Source organism: Nilaparvata lugens, chromosome X (genome assembly GCF_014356525.2).
Source record: "Nilaparvata lugens isolate BPH chromosome X, ASM1435652v1, whole genome shotgun sequence".
In the NCBI taxonomy this organism is placed as follows: Eukaryota; Metazoa; Arthropoda; class Insecta; order Hemiptera; family Delphacidae; genus Nilaparvata; species Nilaparvata lugens.
Genome location: NC_052518.1, coordinates 95,015,795 through 95,037,369, shown reverse-complemented (window position 1 = coordinate 95,037,369; position 21,575 = coordinate 95,015,795). Strand labels below are relative to the sequence as shown.

General features: G+C 31.8%; 1 protein-coding gene and 1 long non-coding RNA gene across 2 annotated transcripts in view; one reads left to right on the top strand and one right to left on the bottom strand.

Annotated features, from left to right (window-relative positions):
• The window catches only part of LOC111046591 (protein tyrosine phosphatase domain-containing protein 1-like), a 46,993-nt gene that overhangs the window by 19,214 nt on the left and 6,204 nt on the right, over positions 1-21,575 (bottom strand). The window contains 5 exon segments of the mRNA XM_039442736.1: positions 309-492; positions 1,696-1,818; positions 3,405-3,520; positions 5,028-5,108; positions 17,572-17,811. Coding sequence (XP_039298670.1) covers positions 309-492; positions 1,696-1,818; positions 3,405-3,520; positions 5,028-5,108; positions 17,572-17,810 — 743 coding nt within the window. The 5' untranslated portion in view covers position 17,811.
• On the top strand, positions 13,096-16,411 carry LOC120354838. The gene is made up of 3 exons (XR_005573236.1): positions 13,096-13,709; positions 14,371-14,552; positions 16,227-16,411. It is a non-coding gene; the product is annotated as an uncharacterized LOC120354838 (long non-coding RNA).

The following is a 21,575-nucleotide window of genomic DNA, read 5'->3' as shown; positions in this document are numbered from 1 at the left end:
TATCACAAGTTATTAGAATGTCAAGTTGCTTGCAACCTGAAATAATTTCTATTACTAAGAAGTGAGCAGGCCAAATGCAATTAAAAATCATGAATAATATTCTTGGATAATATATGAAACATTAAAATGTTTCATATTTATAAAGATTATAAAATGAATTCAAACAGTTCAAAGGAATCAGAAACCCATAAAAAATAAGATACGGTACACTTTGTAAAAAGAAATTCACAATAAATATTTAGGCCCACATATCAATAATTCCCATATCACACAAAAACTCTGTTATTACTTACATAATGAAGCATTACCTTGGGAGGAATGTTATAAATTGAGACCAGACCAGCTGTTCGAATTCCTGGACACACTGTATTTGACCTCTAGTCTGTACTGAGTTCGGACGTTTTAATCGAACAAAAGATATTGCTTTATTAGCTTTGAATTTCATTCTGAAAACTAAATAACAAGCTATGAGGACTCCTGTTCTTCCAAGTCCTGTAAAAAGATTGAAACATCGCATTAACTCAGTTACTTAAATATTCAATAAGGAATAAGACAATATTCATCTCTAGAAGTCTAGGTACAGTATATTATTTTGCTAGATTTGTAAGTCTTATATCCTATTACAGTATATTAAGCGAGCAATCTCTGTATATCTGTTTATATTTGCTATTTATTTATGTCCAACGGATCTCGAAAACGGCTCTAACGATTTTCACGAAATTTGGAACATAGTAGGTTTATTATATAAAAATTCGATTACACTAGGTTTCATCCCTGGGAAAACTCGCTGAAGGACATGAAAAGGATAACAATTATTATTCATCCTTGGAAAAACAGATGATAATTTCGTCGTCTGTCGAAACAGAAGATGCATGTGTGGGAGAGAAACAGAATTATTTTTAGCTGTGTAATCAATCAGCGAGAAATATCTAGAGATTTTAATCGACTTGATCAAAATAATCTGATTTGTTGACATGACATGATAAACATTCTAAATTAGAGTACCTATATCATAATTTTCAAAGTTAATCATTATGTGACAATTATTTTAAGTGATTAGTGACGAGTGTTATTTTGTTATTCAATTCGGTTTGTAAACCAATAACAAGCTATGAGTTCTAAATTAGAACTTTTTTGCTTTTAAATGTTTAGACTGAAAAGTGAACCTGCATTCAAGTGTACATAATCAAGTGGAACATAACCTACTTTCTGGACTATTTATAGTGTATAAATCAAAATTCGGGGAAGAAAAAGTTTTGGGCTGTGCCCAATCATTTTAAATAATTGTGTTCTGTTTATCAATAGTTTGTAAATAAATAACGAGCGAAGCTCGGTGCCCCGATATTATTTTATTATTTGAACACATACCATCATGATCATTCTTCAATTTCAACAATTCCAACCCTAGTCTAGGACTACTTTATTTGATGAAGAAAAGCTGTAATTTTTCGCACTATATCTTCAATCTTTTCTCAACTAAGATTTTGACAAAAATTGTGGCGTTATCAACATTAAAAAATAAATCAAATTTGCAATAGGCCTATTTCATGTCATATGCCCTGAAATTATAATTTGGTGCGACCTGAAAACTCTGACACCTGAGACAGCTAGGTCACTTGATATTATAATTATTAGGTTGATTGACGTATATAATACTGAGATCCAAGTTTTGGGTGAAATGAGAATCAAGTTTACCTGCATGGCAATGGATAGCCACTTTTCCTTGTGTGAGGCCAAAACAAACTATCTTGACCATATCAAGTATTCTAGTGAGAGGACTCTCTCCATAATCATCCCATCCAAAATTATAAAAATAGACTGAAACAAAATAATTATATCAATACTAAATAATAAATACATGATAAAAGATCACAGTAAAATAAAAATAATATGAAAACTTTTAGTACCCTTTTATTAAAAACTTGTGAAAGCTTAAAAGTAAATATGATTAAAATTCAATAACTTCAACCAAAAATTATGAACAAGAAATAAATTAATCATTTGAAAATTATCAATTTGTTTATTTTTTACGTTTTAACTTGAAAATGACCTATGGTTGAAACTGGACGTTAAAATATTTTAAAGTTTTTAATAAAAGGGTACTAAAAGTTTTTATATTATTTTTATTTGAATCAAGTAGCCCATATATGCTAAGTGATTTTAAGATCACAGTAGTATAATTCATAAACAGGTTTTGTTCCAATGTGGAAAAGTCAAATCAAATCAATTTATTCCCCCAATTTACAAATAATACAGTACATTAATATATACCCTCACGTTGTGAGAGACTCACATGTAGGCTTAAGCCTGTGTTTGTGAGGGCCTGGCGTAATTCGCTGAATTTAAAATCGATAAACTAAATTATGAAAATTAATATTATATTAAAATAAATTTGAGGAAAATACAGATTAAAAAAATGATATGAATAAATGTTGATATTATAGAAAGAAAACAAATAATTGGCTGCAGAAGCAGCCAGTTATAATTAATGACTAAAAAGTTAGTAAAACTAAAAGATTGATATACCATAGCAAAGCAATTAAATACAAGTCAAGCCTTAATTGCATTTTTCATAAAATGTATTTGTCGATTTTGTATAAAATTTGATTACGTTTTTTATTTTATAATTATTTATTTTAAGCCTGTGTTTGTGAGGGCCTGGCGTAATTCGCTGAAATTAAAATCGATAAACTAAATCATGAAAATTAATATTATATTAAACTAAATTTGAGAAAAAACAGATTGAAAAATGATATGAATAAATGTTGATATTATAGAAAGAAAACAAATAATTGGCTGCAGAAACAGCCAGTTATAATTAATGACTAAAAAGTTAGTAAAACTAGAAGATATATACACTATAGCAAAGCAATTAAGTACAAGTCAAGCCTTAATTGCATTTTTCATAAAATGTAGGGTATTTGTCGATTTTGTATCAAATTTAATTACGTTTTGTATTTTATAATTCTTCATTGAATGTACCAGATTGTATCAATTTTATTATATATATTTTTTGATTGTGAATAACTTTGGCTGCAAGAGCATTGATAGAGTCATGTAATTTGTATGATAAGAAAAAGTATCAATATCGAAAAATGATTTAAATACAGAATATTTTTCAATAATAAAGATCATTTTTTGTGTAGGTGAGAAGTTGATATTGTGGTAATTATTCATATTGAATGAAAAAGACTAAGAAATTGTCAAAAACCACAGATTTAAATCTGTGTTTTTTGACAATTTCTCAGTCTTTTTCATTCAATAAAGATCATTTTCCACTTCATTGGATAAAATGTAAAGTGTTTACATTATTCGATGTAATTGTGTATTGAGGACAGTAAAATTATTTTCTATTCTATTTATTGTCCACCAAAAATAATAAGTTGATATAATTCCATACTCACTATCATTTTCCATGAAGATAGTAGGATCGTAAGTAAATCCTGTCTTTTCCAGAGGTCATCCACATCTGGCATGTTCTCCTGGCTTCTGCAGGTTTATTACTGACTTCACACCCAGACTGTAAAATATATTATAATTCAGTCACACCAATATCCATCGAAGCCAAATTGACATATTTTAGGCTAATATTAGAAGTAAGCACATATAGAATCATTATCTAAATAATCAGCACTATATGTATGGAAAGATACACATTTCAAAAGAAATAATAATAGTTAGGTATTTTAGAATGTGATGTTGTGGATCCATTTTTTTCTACTTTAGAAATTTTATACTATAGTGAGGTCAATGTTATAATGGAAGTATTTGATTAACATTGGTGTTGCTATCCTTGTCTATCATTCGAAAAATCATATAGTGATACTAAAATACCTACTTTTATTATTTCTTTTGAAATGTGTATCTTTCCATATCTTGTGTATCTATATCCATTTCTGGCACTGCAACTCTGCCAGATCGTTTTTCAACAATGTATAAATATAATTGATTTACAAAATATTTAATCTCAATCATGAAAATGTATTTTTCAGTCATTGGAAAATAAAAATATTTTTTTTTGATGAATAAAATACAATTGATTACTCTAAACAAAAAAGAACAGTAATATATATTACATCAGCTATACCTACATTAGTTATTTTCTACAGGAGGAAGTAGCAAGGTAGAGGATCGGCGAGCTATGCCCCAAAATTATCCCAGTCATTTTTTACAGGTGATTTTTTCGAAAATAGAATTTTGTCCTTGGCCCCTACCCCTTTGTGTTTTTCCTGCCTGATTGATCACACATGGGGTCAATGACCAGTTAATCTATGAATTGCTCCAGTTTTTACCCTTGAAAATCAGTATTTGACCTTGAAATTAATGATTTTGTGATTTTTGGGGTGAATGACCTCTTAATTTTGTACACTTGTTTGGACTTTGGACCCAAGCAAAACTTAGACATTCAACAGGTGGCCGATTTTCAGTATTTTCTGTTTTCATTGTTTCAAATTCTAATAAAATTGTATTTTCATAGTATATGACTATGAGCACTAATGAAAAAATTTATTTGAATAAACATTAGTGGCGAATTCAAGTGACAGATTTCTACCTCAATTTTATTTGGGAGAATGTTTTAAAAATCTAAGAAAAATTAGTTTCAAGAGTAATATAATGTTCAGAGCACATTAACACCAAAACGCATTCAGTTTCTCCTCTCGAAGAGTAGATCTCTTTACACTTTTTCTCTAGATAGAACGGATAACTAATACTTATGTCAATACTCTGTCAATAGGCTATGGAACCTCTTCTAGGATCTAAAATCGTAATCAAAATTCAAATATTGATCTTCTCTAGAGTGGAATACTACAACTAAGCTAATAAAACAATTTAATTGGAAATTTGGTGGAGCTAAATATTTTGCGCCCTGGGCTATAGCCCAGTCAGCCCATTTATAAAGTGGGGCCTGGTTTTGGTTCTATCAATAGCCAACTTATGATTAAAGAAATTTGAATGCAGTATGCTGCACTGTTCTGTCCACAAGTTGATTCAATTACACTGTTGACTATAAGATTGAGATTACTAACCTCTGAAATTGTTTAATCACGTTTCGTTGTGTAATGATCTCAGTAGAAGGTCTTGCCATCGCCAGAATACCATCTGTCACCCTGGAAAAATTAAGAAATTAAACTAAGGTACCGTAGTTTAATTATAAGTTATAAAAATGATCTATTTTCTATATAGGGCTACTTGTATAGAAAGAAGGAAAAATAAAAATCTCAGTACCCTTTTTGAATTATTTTATCACAACATGTTTCAACATTGATGCTATATGTTCAAGTTATATGAAGTAAATAAACCTCGAACTGTTCCTTATAATATACGTCCCACTGTAGTTAACACTTTTATTATAGATTTTACAGCATTAACAACGTACAAATGCCAATTTGAGTATCAAAGAAGTAAGTTGATAAGTAAAATCCCGGAAGACTTTATCAATACAAAAATAACAAAAACTAAACTTAATTCAATAAAGGAATGGGTGAAAGTAAATATTATTACTTTAAAATTCCCAATTGATAAACAAAATATATTTTTCAATTTTTCTTAAATACCGTATGTTTAATGTTATTAATAATGTTTATTAAAGTATTCAAATGTCCACTAATCTATTTTGAAATTCGATCTAGTGCTATTTGAAATATTTTAAGTATCTTGGTTATATTATATGATAAATTATATTACATTAAGTATATATTATGATTTTTTATTTTGATTTGTCTATCTGTATTGTACTGGTCTGGATTGTATTATAAAGAGCTGTATTAATTCTAGAATCATGTTAAAATATAGGTAAGAAATTTTAGAACTCGTGGCTAGAGCACAATATTTCTTTTTCCAGCCACGCCAATTATTTAACAAAAAATTATTTATTCATTTTCATGTAAAACTGTTGTTAATTGGTGGATAAAATTTGGTTTGATTTGAAATGAATACTGCTGGAAGATTCTTATTTTTGATCATGTGTTATTAGTGTATTCATATGATTTTATGAACTAGGACTGTAAATTTTGGATTTAAATTTGCATGATTCTATCAAAAATGTGATTATTAGTGTCTAATTGGATTAAGTTTATTATTTTATCTCTGTTTAATTTTGAAGCGGCAAAATAAAACAGAGATAAAATAATAAACTTAGTCCAATTAGACACTAATAATCACATTTTTGATAGAATCAACAAAAATTTATTTTGAAGCGGCAAAATAAAACAGAGATAAAATAATAAACTTAATCCAATTAGACACTAATAACCCCATTTTTGATAGAATCATGCAAATTTATAAAACCAAAATTTACAGTCCTAGTTCATAAAATCATATGAATACACTAACATATGATCAAAAATAAGAATCTTCCAGCAGTATTTATTTATTTACTCCATATCACTTGAAAATGGCATCAATGTTGAAACATGTTGTGATAAAATAATTCAAAAAGGGTACTGAGATTTTTATTTTTCTTTCTATTTATAAAAATGATTCTTGATGCAATGCAGATAAGGAGCTATGTTGCCTAAGATCTATGATGTATATATAAGTCACGGGTATATTCACTAAATTTTCAGTACACAAGACGAATTAAGCATTAATTACATAATCTGTTGGAATATATTATATCAGATGGTCCTACTATATATCATGTGTTGGAACTATTGGGGAAACTATGACGATCATTTTTGCATAACTATGAAGGTGAATTCCTTGTATTCCACATTACAACAACTGTAATGCAGTTACTGAAATCTTCAGAATTAATAAAATTTGTTGAATGAAGATTGATATTGTGGATTTTTCCCATAATTTGAAAAACAAAGATTTATTCTTGTCATATCCACATTAAATGTGGATATTACATTTATTATAAATGTATAATGCATTTTATTATACATTTATACAGGACTGCAGTGTTGAAACCAGCACAAGTGTTGAAACAACACTACTGCTGAGGATGTGTTGGTTTCATCACGAAACTGCAGTCCTGTATAAATTTCTAATAAATATGGATATGACAAGAATAAAACTGTGTTTTTCAATCTTCAGTATTGTAGGTGAAGTTGGCGAGTATATTGGTGGTCACATTTTGGTTAGTTAAAGAGAAGTGGTTACTTTGATTACGAGACGCGGTTGACTCCATGGTTACGCTATCGCCCTAGAATAATATACGGTATATCATTACATAAGTTATATTATACAAGCTATATAACAAGTACTGTATATTATGAGTCATATACTTTTTCCAGTTTCATCGGTTCCTCGAGTATAGAATGACTTTTTTAACTGATGACGTGACGGAATTTGGACAGAAATGTCCATTCTACCACTCAACTACGAAGTTCAGAAACCTGCTCCTGCACCCGTTGAACGGGTTGCACATTATAGAGAAGCCGAATCCTTAAAAGTCATATAAGTTTGAAAATCGCTTCCAGGTGGTTCGGAGTCCACCTGAAGCTGTGGATGCACTCTTCATCATATTATCTTCCCGTACATTACTACCCACATAATCATCCTTAGGAACTGATAACCGTATTTAATTTGTTGTATATAGTGAGACCCACGTTATAATGACAGGTTATATTATATTTTATCGATGTCTATCAATGTTAATCACCCTTTTCAATGTACCCTTGTCAATCATTCGACAAAGTAGAGAGCGTTATCTTTTTCTAACTTCGCAATGTTGCCAGATCGTTTTTTATCAATGTAGGAATACAACTGTAAATAACTGGAATTAACTGTGTATTCAATCTCAATTATGGAAATTCATTATTAAAACATTAAAAAATATATTTTCTAGACTAATAGAATATAATTGATTATTTTCAACAAGAATGAACAGTTATATAAAATATACTGGTATCCGCTATCTTCTATTGAAGACAGTGGCAAGGCAGAGAATTGGCAACGATGTTTTCATATTCATTTATACAATAAATTAATACATTATCAAAATTATAGGGAGAGGAAAAATAAGGTAACCTTGTGCTATTCCTGTCAACTCTCTGAATATAACATAACATCCTTCACATTAGAACACGATCGGGAGAGATATATATAGAGAGAGAGAGACATTTTTTAACAAAAACTTTAAAGGAACTTTTTTCGGGACCAAGTTTCGCATATTTCGTCACATATCTTAAAAATTACTGTAGCTATAGGTCTGGAAACGGTTTTATTGATTTTTTCAGTTCATTTCACATAAAGTACGCTAAATTGTACATCTTAATTAACAGCCAACAAAATACCCGTAGGGCTTCGTTTCAGCAGAGGCACAGAAATTCAGACGAAATCTTCCACCCTCTATCACTTGGTAGCCAAGCATTTTCGGACCCATGTTAATTATAATTTTTTTCTTCTTTTGATGTGAGGAATCACGCCCTGATTTACGGGCACCTTTTTTCAGAACATTCTGTATACTGATTATATTTTGTCCACTCTCAGGTCAATATCCTTTTACACATGAACTCTTTCTGCGAATAACTTTCAAAAGGGAGTGGAAATGTAAGAACTATTGTTTACAGGAAAACTGAACCCATGGAACCGGTCGCCTTTAGTCAACTAAAGGCGGTCACGCACCGCTTGTGCGTGCGTGTGAGGGTCTGTCACCTCCATTTTTCAGTGGCTTGCAAACGATAAATTCCTTGGCTAGATTCCATATAAAAACCGTTTATTTCCAAAATATTCATCAAAAACGCCAGGAAAAAATCATAGAAGTTTCCCACTTAATAGAGCAATATGTTTTCCCAAGGAATATCAATTTTCCACCTCGTAACTTGAATAGAGAATTAACAAACCTTCAAAATGAGATTTTGACCGGAGCGTGCGGATGAAAATCAATCGAGTTATATGGAATCCCAATTAACATTACGATTATGGAGATAGCAATTCGACATGGTCCCCCTCCTGCATAGCCTTAAAAATATGTTCAGTAGTTAACGTTATTCATAACAAGGCAATGAGTAGAGTGGCAAATGTGACCACAAAATGTGATGATGAATGATATACGATAATTGAAATAATGGGAAAAAAATAACTTGCAAGTACTGTAATTGAACCAAGGATAAATAAGCCAGTTACACAGCACATCGATTTTTTGCCGTTTTTATAATTCTACCAGATTGAATGGACAACATCATATCTTCATCAAGTTATGTTCAATCTAATAGAATTTATGAGGACGGAAAAAATTGGACGAGTAGAAATCGATGTGTATGTATAATCTTCTAGCACTGTAAGTCTGTGACTGGACGTAGTAAAATTCCTACTGTACTGGATGAAAATCGTGCTGAAGTCATTAGGGAAGGCCCGCTTTTGTTGACTCTCTAAACAAATGAAAGACAGTTGGAGAAAGAGATTTTGAAAGGTGAGAGAGAGTAAGTGAGTGAGTGAGAGAGAATGATTGTGTGATTGAGATAGGAGAAACAGAGTAAGCGCGTTAGAGTGTTTGAGTCTTGGGGGATGAAAGCCAAGAAAGGAATTTGGTAGTTAAATGAACTTGAGAATGACCGTGGACTAAATGACACAGAGAAGCTGAAATACTTTAATCTATAATTCTTACAGCATGTTCTCAGCGAACTGGGCAGCCTGGGCCTATCTTCACCCTTTTGTTCTCGGGAATATTAAATTTCAACGAGAGCAGGAAGCTCTTAGCTCAGAGTCGAGTAGGCTTACTTTGAAATTTTTATGATCGACGATAGTTTTCAATCAAATTCGAATTTTGAATAAATTTTCTTGGAGCCATTACACACTGTACAAGTTCTCTGTCCAATAAAATTCACCCTCTCTCTTGTCCTTTTTGAGGTGAACAGGATATCAACTGTGATAATTGACCGAGCGAAGTGAGGTCTAGGATTCAAGTCGACGGTTTGGCATTTCTCTTAATGTTTAAATGTTTAAATGTTTAAATGTTTAAATGTTTAAATGTTTAAATGTTTAAATGTTTAAATGTTTAAATGTTTAAATGTTTAAATGTTTAAATGTTTAAATGTTTAAATGTTTAAATGTTTAAATGTTTAAATGTTTAAATGTTTAAATGTTTAAATGTTTAAATGTTTAAATGTTTAAATGTTTAAATGTTTAATGTTTAAATGTTTAATGTTTAAATGTTAAATGTTTAAATGTTTAAATGTTTAAATGTTAAAGTTTAAATGTTTAAATGTTTAAATGTTTAAATGTTTAAATGTTTAAACCCAAGTAGCAAAAAAATATTGTCTCATTATTGCCACAACATTCAGCAACATTGTCAAGATATTGTCATTATAATATTGTAGCAGTATTGTCATAATATTTTTGCAATATCAAATCATATATTATGTAAACATTGTTCAGCAATATTAAATAATATCTATACAACCGAAATCAGCAAACCCTTCTTGTTCAAGGATGACATACTTGGTTGGAGTCGAGCTCGAATATGGCTTGTTGGATATTTAGCTTTTATTGCAAGGGTCAAACAAGTCTAGACTTGAACATGGGTTATCTACTAATTATAATTTTAGAGAATCTCACATCTACAGAGCACACCCAACATACCCCAAATGTTTTCATTACATACTTTATTGGACGACACACTATTGAATTTCATGTTGAAATAAACCTGTATAGATTTCCTCTTTTGTGCAAATAGAACTTGCTACTGATGTTGAAGTGTCATTTTCAGATACGATTCAGACTAAATACTTGAACGATTGTCATTACTTCTCGATAAGCCCAATATTTGATTTCATTTATTGATACGGTACTGTATTAATCAATTACACGTAAACTTCCAGCACATGCGGAGTAAATGCATCGTTAATTTTGTGTATCAACATATCACAAAAACTATCATAATAATATTGAGAGTATTGAGAGGAGAAAAAAGTATCTTATTTGTATCACATTTTCTAGAAGCTCATCACAGTTCATATAACTCAAACGCTTCAACAATATTTGTCTTTGAAAACAGTCCTGAAAATTTCTTGAAGTTAAAGTTATTATATCCACAAGATAGCTGCATGATTGGTAAACATCTAGGATCTTGGAAAGCTGTTGTTTTTTCAATCTTAATGTTTCTATGTATAAGAAATAATAAGTTTCATCACAACCCATAAAGTAGTTTTTCAGAAATTGTGATAAGTAGTAATTTCCAGAATTCAACAATCAAGTTATTAATTACATACTGACTCAATTAATCTACCCAGTAGATCTATATATTAATCAGAGAGCACTTAAATACCTTCAATTACATTGTAGTCGCTTGATTCAATTAACGGGAATCGAAATATTGAATGTCAAAGAATATTAACTTACTGTATTGTCTCTTATGATAAATTGGAGACTATTTGAAAGAAAAATAGAGGATATCTCTCAAGTCTTTGAAATGAAATTCACCTTGAAAGTGGAGATATTTCGTATTTATTTCCATTTACAATAATAACAGCATTTACTTTGCACCCAACCACAGCCCTACCACCAGTGACTGGTGGGTTTTTTTATACTCTTTGCATTTTGGTTCTGTTAACTACTAGAAGATCGATATCCAAAGGGTCTGATTGATACTATGATTCGAAAATTGGTTTTCATGGTTGAGTATTGAAATAGATTAGAGATATCAAATTGAATTATATGAAAGAAACTCAGGAACCAATTCAAGTAAAGTTGTGAGAACAGCAAATGTTATGCCAACGATACTCCCCTGTACAGGAGTCAATTCAATCATTGCAATTACTACATTTTTGAGAATCATACAGTGATTCTATATTAATCTGTGGTTCTTCAAGGCTTGGAATGAGCTTGTAAAATATAACCATCACACAAGAGACACACGATTTTTTCATTACACAACATGAAGGAGAAAGAGAAAATAGCTCACGCCTCACTTACTTCATTCAGGTGCTTAGTTTTTAGCATAGGCTATACAAGCGAAATTATATTGTCAAGATCATTTCGTAGCCGGAGTTGAGAATCCTTTTAAATCAGGATGAATTGCAATTTAGTTTTTTCATTTCTTTTCTAATTTGAACCATATTACTTAATTTTGAGGTCTCGCAGCATTTTACAAGTCTTCTTTAGTTTTAGTAGGCCTATTTTACACTTTCTCTGATACCGTATCGTATCAATCTTATTCCAGTTGCGTATTAATGGGGAGGATATTATTTTATTACTTTTCCGACAGTTGCATAACTTGGCAAACAGATAATGTATTCAAGAGTTTCAAGTCTCGTTTAATCTGGTGGATTTATAAGGACGGCAAAAAATCGAACGTCCAAAAATCGATGTGTGTAACTGGCTTAACTATTACTGGCTTCAAGAAGCTCAAGAAAATAGTTTTCTTATTATTATTATCATCATATGAAATTACCGGATTGTAGGATTGTAGGATGGATTGTAGGATTGTAGGATTGTAGGATTGTCCGGATTGTAGGTATGGAGGCTTGATATTAGAATACTGGTACCGTACAGAAAGTTTTTCAATAGTAGAATCGTTTATTTCTCAGGAATACTTACTTCTACCAGAATCGGTGTTTATTCGATCAGATACATGATCACAACAATAACATTTCTTGCTGAATGATAATTTTATTTCGTGTCTTGAAGTTGGGTGCTACTAGTTTTCCAATTACACCATATCGAGCCAAAGTTGTGAGTTGGTTGGTTGGTAGTCCAACATGAGAGAGTTGAGGAAGACTCCCTGCCCAATTTTAACACCCGAGTCCACTCTTTGTTGCCAATTGCTCATCTGATCGATTTTTGCCTCCTGTTAGGTACCTCCTAGATACCTAGGAGGATTTGCCTCCTAGATACCTAACCAGTTAGGTTGTATGCGGTACATAACAGAGAATGAATATTGCTCTCAAAAATTGTTCGCCATAAAATATTATGGGTGAACTTCAGAGTATTAGCTTTTGCAGTGAGTAGAACTGAAAAAAATCAACTCAGATCAGCAACCTTTTCTATAGTTTTTTTTGTCTATATTTTTATTAACCTCGTCTACCACACCACTCAACCCCTCTTTCTCTATCTATCCAAATCGGAGGGATATTATTCCATATCATTTTTAGAGAAAGGACAATTATTTGTCGAAACACCGCGATTTATGAAGATACGGTACATCGCAATGTTATCGTTATTCAAATTGCATTCAATCTCTATTCTCATTAATTAACTCTCCATATCTTGTAAAATTCGTTTAATAATAAGCAATATTGTCATTTAACGTAAATTAGTGTATAAGCCAGCAGTATAATAATATATTGTAACATAACATACATAAATAAAGAACTCTAATCTAATCTAATCTCATCCATGATCCATCATTTCTACACTCTATGCTCTCTCTCTTCTCTATTCAACTGCATATGCTTTCTATTACTATGTTATATTTTCCAGTACGGTAGGCTATATAGTTTGAGTCTCTCCACTTACTACCTGCTCCACAGTTTCGAATAATAGTCCCTTCTTTTGTAATAGTGTAGGTCTGTCACCATTGTCCACTGGTCTACCCTCTCTTTCTCAACTCACTCCTTCTCAGTCGGAGTATTTCGCGCCCTTTTTGGTTGGGTTTGCCTTTTGGCTAGTTGTAGTGTTGTAGTCACTAAACTGTCACTAGTCAGTCGCAAGGGCCAGTTAGTTCAGTTCATCATGTATTGAATACAGATTACAGTTCATGTTTCCAGTGTTTTATCCGGGAATTTATTTGTTTTGAAGTCACTTGATCTTCTATTATCAATGTAAGTACACAATAATATTACTTTATTTATGGAAGTTTGAATCATAGACTGATAAAAGTATATCTACTATAGAGTAGCTTGGAGAAAATACACATTATTATTATATTTTATAGATCTAGCTTGCGTTCTGTCTTTTCTATCTATATTAGGTAGGTTCAGTTAATTCATTTTGGTTGACTAGTTGAATTCTACCTGACCTGATAGGCTGTAATGAGCTAGAGGACTGAACAAGCTTATATTTTTTACCGGTCATCATACGATAGCCCACAAATTTGGGTTATATATTTAGTCTCTTATTTCAATCGGTATAAGAGTATCAGAGCCTATGATTTTTGTCAAATCTTCAGCATTCCAATTTTTTTCAAATCACTAGCTATTATTTTTTTCGTATTCAATCTTGAATTTAAACCCCTACTTCAAAAATATTATTTTTTGCTGTAACTATAAATTCCACTAAATGAAACAGAACTAAGCACTTGGAACAAAAATGATTTACATACATAAACTGCTTTCTAAGTTATTTGATAGAGTTTTTTGGAAATTGTAAAAAACAAAGGTTACATTATGAATTCAACAGATAGATATACTTGATCCCTTTGAGAATACTTTAATTTTGATTTTATCATCCAACTAAAATATATTGTTTTTTCATTGTTCAAAGGAGACGTATGTCGCGTCATGCGCCGATACAGCTTTGGAGGGGCGCACAATCACGAGTATCATGGGGAAGCTGGTGACCCTTCGTTGCCATATACTTTTCGTGGAAAAGAGTTCAACGCAAGGACGACCATGAGATAGAGAAAAAACCATTCAAGGGCCTTCTCATAACTAAAGTTATGATTGGTAAGATTTCAGCAAATTTATCTTTTTGAAGTTTACTGTGTAGCTTGCTTCATATTTTTCAACAACGCTAATTTGGCAATATTAATATCAGCCAGACAAAATCCCACTTGAATAAAAAATACTACTTCACTGACTCAAAAACTTTATTTCGCCATTAAACATGACATCCACAAACACCGTGGTTGAGTGGTAGAGTGGACACTACTGTCCAAACTTCGCCACGACATTAAAATGAAGGAGTCATTCTATTCTATTTAATAAAAAAATGAGTCATTCCATCCAGGATTTGCAATATTGAATATCTAAGTTGATTTTTTCAATTTGGGAGGTGGTCATTATGATGCTGATCGTTACTCAGTATTGGAAATATTAATTGATTTGTAGTAAGCTACAAATCTGGGATTAACACTCCACATAGCCCCCATCCAGATAAATTAGCAAAAATAATATATTTTCAAAATTTACGCCAAAACCCAACACTCTGGTCCACAACTTACAACTCGACATGTGTATACATATATACATATGTATACATATGTATCGTTTGAAAAATATCAAGTAGCACATGAAATTAGTTTTATATATTCAAATGTATAAACTTGTAAGTTCATCATAAATAGAGTATTTTCTTCAAGTCTTTGGTCTACTATGATAATTTTTATAAACTTAAAAACTAGCATTACACATTGATATATCCTTAACAATCCTAATAAATTGTAAACGCACTTGTGCTGGGCCACTATGTAGTGATGCTCAAGTCCTATTACTCTGAGCCATAAAAAACCTGAATTGTTTGACATAATATAATAAAACTGCCCAATAAATCCATTGAATCAGCGGCCCAAAGAGCCTTGTCCTAATGTTTTTTTTTTTCATTCTATGACTATTATATAGTCTACTACACTGTATTATATACCATACCTTAAAACTCTCTACGACTCTACCTATACTACTCTACATAGTATAGATATTCTGTTATTAGGTAGTAGAATAGTAAAGCTGTACTATAATTGTTCTTTGATAATATTTGAATTGGCTCAAAATTATGTTCCATGATGATGAAGTCGAACCATTTTTTCTAAATGAGCTCTATCTTTCCAAATATAAGTAGAATTCTAAATGCTAAGTGTCGAATAAAGTTACTAAACATAACAGGAGGGGGCATATGCTTCATTGCACAAGGGTCGAAAATGTGCTAAATCTACCTGCCAAAGGGTATTGCAGTTGTATTGTTCTCGCTTGACCGTCCCATGTCCCCAATGAGATGAGTTTCACCCATTGATTTGATATTCTATTTTTTTGTTTTATTGATTTGAAACACAGAGTCGTCGTTAAAATATTCTAGTAGAATTCATCTAGAAGTGAAAAATTACATTTTTAGGAGAGCAACTGGAAGAATTGAATACCACGAGCTCTTATGACAATAACTTTGTATTCTAACAGATAAGTGAAGTAAACATGTTCTTTCCAAATTTAGATGACATTCTTCATAATAATTATTGATTGATTGATTGATTGATAATGTACATAACTGAGGTTCCAATTTTGTTTTCCTTTGAACTTGATCTGCTGTGGACCTACAGGTCAAATGCTTCCGTTTTGACTTATTTTTGTACCTGAAGTTATACAATAAAGATGACATTGAAATCAAGTTGATTCAATTTTTGTTCACAGACATGGAGAAAAGGAGAAGAAACAGTCGTCTGCTGAAGTCAATGAAGTCGAGACACTTGAAAATTTTAATTTGGAGCTCCAGCCATAAAATACAATTCGTCGCATTACTATGTTAATTATGAATGTTTAAGTAAAGGATTTATTCATCAATTTTGAAGTTATGTAATTTTTTCAAATCCAGCTGAATATACTATTTATTCTATAAAGAAGATTATATGTCAATGATTTTGAATCATTCTGAAGAACTTATTCAATCATTTCTAAAGTGATTTAAAGTAGTTTATTAATCATAATTTTGCTCACTTGAAGCATTCTAAATCATTGTAGAGTGATTTGAGAGTAATTTAAAAGTGTTTTTAATCTACTTTGAAATGCTTTGAAGTGATTTAAAAAGTACATAAATCGATGATTCTAAATGATTTTTAAGAACTTATTTAATCATTTGAAAGTGATTTTCAAGTAATTTATAAATCACAATTATGCCCACTTAAAGCATTGTAAATCATTGTACAATAATTTAAAAGTGCTTTAAAGTAATTTAAAATTACATTTCAAAGTACTTTAAACTGATTATTTTGCTGCTTGGGTAGTGAGACCCACGTTATAATGACAGGTTATATTATATTTTATCGATGTCTATCAATGTTAATCACCCTTTTCAATGTACCCTTGTCAATCATTCGACAAAGTAGAGAGCGTTATCTTTTTCTAACTTCGCAATGTTGCCAGATCGTTTTTTATCAATGTAGGAATACAACTGTAAATAACTGGAATTAACTGTGTATTCAATCTCAATTATGGAAATTCATTATTAAAACATTAAAAAATATATTTTCTAGACTAATAGAATATAATTGATTATTTTCAACAAGAATGAACAGTTATATAAAATATACTGGTATCCGCTATCTTCTATTGAAGACAGTGGCAAGGCAGAGAATTGGCAACGATGTTTTCATATTCATTTATACAATAAATTAATACATTATCAAAATTATAGGGAGAGGAAAAATAAGGTAACCTTGTGCTATTCCTTTCCCAAATTTAGATAACACATAGTCCGAAATAGGTCAAGTCTTAATTGTAGTTCTTCAATATTCAAAAAATTCTCAGTCCTCAAGTATTTTCACAAATTAGATTTTCAAATTTAGATGCTTCAAAACTAAACAAAGAAGAAATATTTCACATTATTATAACTAAAATAGGAAATATTAACATATTAAAAATACAATTTTGAAGAGTTACCGAAAAACAAACTTAATTCTTATATTCCTCCACTGTCATTACAACGTGGACCTCACTATAGTTTGTTTGCAGATGACAAACGATTGGTTAAAAAAATTACCAGTGTGAGAAGATACCATCCACCGCCATATGTGTGGAGTCCCAGAACTCAGCACTTTCATAACGGCAATGCCGTCCCCCACAGAACATGGTGCATTGGATTGTGTGCGGAGTATGCTTTCGCAGGTTGTCAGAAATGAGGCTGTAGTTCGATTGCACATTCAGTCCATCCTCAGCAAAACATTTATCCACACTATGCAGATCACTACTTGCTGATTGTTTTCTCTTTGTCTCGATCATTCTGGAAGCACATAACATATATAGGAGAAAAATAGCATAAGAGAAAAGATAGCATACGAAGATATCAACATTTGCCAAATACAAGAAATATTTTTACAAATAAAAATAATCGTTAGAATACAATAGTTTTTGATTCACATAAAATAAAATCCATATTCTATGGTTTAAGTAAGTCATTCATGTTCCAAATTTCAAGCCGATTTTTGTTAACTCAAGCTAATACTGTCGACTGTCTATTATTACTGTTTTGGCCGGGTGAGTGTAAGAACGACACAGAATGATAGACTACCATCGTCACATAGCTTCAAGAAAAAGAACTACTAAATCCGTGCAAATTTACTTCCGACTTGGGATGGACATGAGCAGCAGAGAAAGCATACAGCGGGAGGGATACAGAGGCGCGATGTTGCCGTTTTGAAGCGGCCAGCGTTCTCCAACTTCTAGTGACTGTTCATGTGCTCATGCTACACATGCGAAGTTTCCTATCTGAAAGCATTCAGACAACTGACAAATTGGCAACTACGCTTCTACCTTTGACTATCCATCACTATAATTGACTGATCTCCCTCCATTTCTCTGCGCCGCATATTCCTCCAAGTCAGAAGTAATTTTGTACGGACTATCGTCTTGGACTATACCATGGAATATATACCTATGCTTTATTTTATCTATAGTTGAGCCTGATAGATTTTTATGAATAATACAATGCATAAAAGAAACCTAATTAAAACTGAAAGAATATATATGATTACTACAGTGTATTCAATCAATTTACCATTATTCCTCTCTCGCTCTTTCCTACACTCATGTTTTGTCCACTGGATTTCCAGGGGATAGCTCAATACTAAATAGAATTCAGAATAGAATATTCCTTATTTGTTCAATACAGTACAGTCATAGGGATCACAACTATGCAATTGAACATTGTCAAGTACAAAAAAAAATTCAACATATTCAACAGGCTTGCTTCGCTCGCTTGGGGCTGACCATAATATCAAGCGTTTTTCAGGCGTTTTCTGTTTCTGACTGCGTTTTCAGAGTCGGAAGGGCAGGAAGCTCTCCGATTGGCTGATTGGGTTAGAGGCTTGATAAAACGCTTGAAAAAACCTTGATAAAACGCTTATTGTGGTCTGGCCCTAGGTCCTTATGTTGCTAACTTCATATTCTCCGCCTACATTTCATTGTTGACAAAAAAAAAAACTTCACGGTTAAGTCAGTCCCTCGTTAACAGTAAAGCATCAATCTCAGGTTTACGGTACAGCAGTTTGAAAACCCTGAAAACGCCTTAAGCTGTGTATCAATTTGAAAAATCTGCTTTATTGAATTCCACACTTTACGAAAGAATACAACAACGTGCTAGGTTCAAAACATAGTGAAGCGACAAAGTTAGAGGGCAGCAGAGATGCTAGCTGAGAGTGATAAAATGTGATGCATGTGTCAATACATATATAGTTGAACGGTGAAGGTAGAGTGGATACAAGCGGATACATTTGAATGCATAACTTTCACTTTCAATTACCTTATTCGCCTTCACGGCTCCATTAAGTTTTGGCCCTAAATTTTCGACTATATTTATTGTGGGTGGTTTGAACTATGTAAACACAATCTTCAGTACCTACTCAAATGAATCTGTCAATCAAATTTGGAAAACTTTGCCGATTGGTTCGCGAATATACCGTGAGATTTTGTTTTTAAAAATGCAATAAATCAATAGAAAGTCCACGTATTTTTCAATTATTCTTGTTGCAAATGACGGTGACCCAGCATAATGGTACTTACGGTAATAAGATGTAAAAGATTCTGTTATTTGTAAGCAAAGGATAATTCAAGATTATCATGAAAGAAGATAACAAAAAAAAAAGAGAATATAATATTTATAACAATTATGCAATAGTCAGGGCACAAATCGAATGAATGATACCTAAAAAATTTAAAGGGGACCGGAAATCATGAAGGACTATTGAAAACAATCTTAGGCTACTGAGTACTGTGGAAGAAGATGGAATGAGTCATTGCATGAAATTATTTAATCACTTTTTTCTATTGGAAAAAATAATCAGTCAAATTTTTCCAATAAATGAATTTATTCACTCACTATGACAACGAGATCTTTCGGCAGGTCCGCCATCTTCCTGGTTGGTCGGCGGACCTGCCGAAAGATCTCGTTGTCATAGTGAGTGAATAAATTCATTTATTGGAAAAATTTGACTGATTATTCTTTTCAATAGCAAAAAAGTGATTAAATAATAAGCAGTTCGTGATGGAAAACAACATTGAAAAATTACTTGAATTGAGATCGATGCTTCATAATTCACTTGTTTCTCTTTTTTGAAAACATTTTTGCAGATTCGTGCAGATCTTGGGTAGAATTTCATAATGCAGACCTGTTCGAAAGTTCCACTGCGGCATTTGATATACGGTACAGTATATTTGTTTGTATTTGGCTAAAGTGAGACCTGGGAATGGGTAGGAATGAAAAGCTTGAACGACTGAAGATATACTCGTCAACAAAAAGGCGGACTTAATCGATTGAAAAGTAGGCCAAGACACTGAAATTCAGTCTATGTTTACACACGCAGTTCTGCACTGCACAATATTTTCATTCAACTTGAGATGTTGAGCGGATTTAAATTCCAAATTCATACTGCGATATTTTAACATGTACGTGGAGGATGAAAATAGTAGAAAATTAGCATTGCTACTATAATGAAAGAAGAATATTGTTTTCTCTAAAATTGATTTTATTTGTTTCTGAGTCAAATCGGTTGAAATCAATTAAAGTTGCAACGAGAAGTAAGGTGAGTGGAACTGTTGGTTATTCATCAACCATGGCCATGAAAGACTAAGGAGTAAGAAGGAAATGTGGCATATTCGTGTCGAGCTCCCATTTGTTATCTGATGTATGCTATTTATAACCCACACTGTACACCTTCAGATTTCTGGGGTGTATTAACTGGAAAGTTGGGTTCTGGAGAGAACCTTTTTAGGTATAGCACGTGTCACGCAATCTGCTGCTCTACTTTTTTGCATTGAAAAGTACTTTTCTTTTTGTTACTGTTAAAAATTGCATTTCGTATCAAAACTGAAACTCACTCCCAACGGAATGGATTCCTACTGCTAGTCAAGTGGCCTTGTAATTTGTTGGAGGTGTTTTTTTGAAAATTTTTGAAATTGAAATTTATTCATAACACTGACAATTTACAAACAATAATGAATGAACTTAACAAATCAGTACAATAATTTTGAAAAAATAAAAAACTAAAATACATAATAAAATATTATATTCTATATTTATATAAATGAAAATAATTAAAAACTAACAAAAAACATTATGTAACGAGTAACGTCAGAGTTATGATTAAGGTACTTCATAAGCTATTAGCTGAGTTGAAGTTACCAACTTAATGGTTTTGTCTTGATGTTTACAAAGTCATATTGAATTTATTTTCTTGGTGTGATAGAGATAACTTTCGATTTGATCCAAATATTTTGAAAATAGTTTGAGTGCTCACTCTGCATGCGAGTTTGCTCGTACATATCTGACATTCGTACTCGATTCAAACCTGTCTACATAATTTTCTCAATTCAGGTGTACACGTAAAAAATGGATACGGTAAACCCATTTAGAAATTTGTTCGTGGGATGGAAAAAACAAAAACGAACTGTGTACACACAAAATCATGAGTAAATTGTTAAACAAACAAAGAATGAGCTTATACCAGGGTCACAGAAAACTTCAAGGGTGGTAGGCTACACATATTTGAT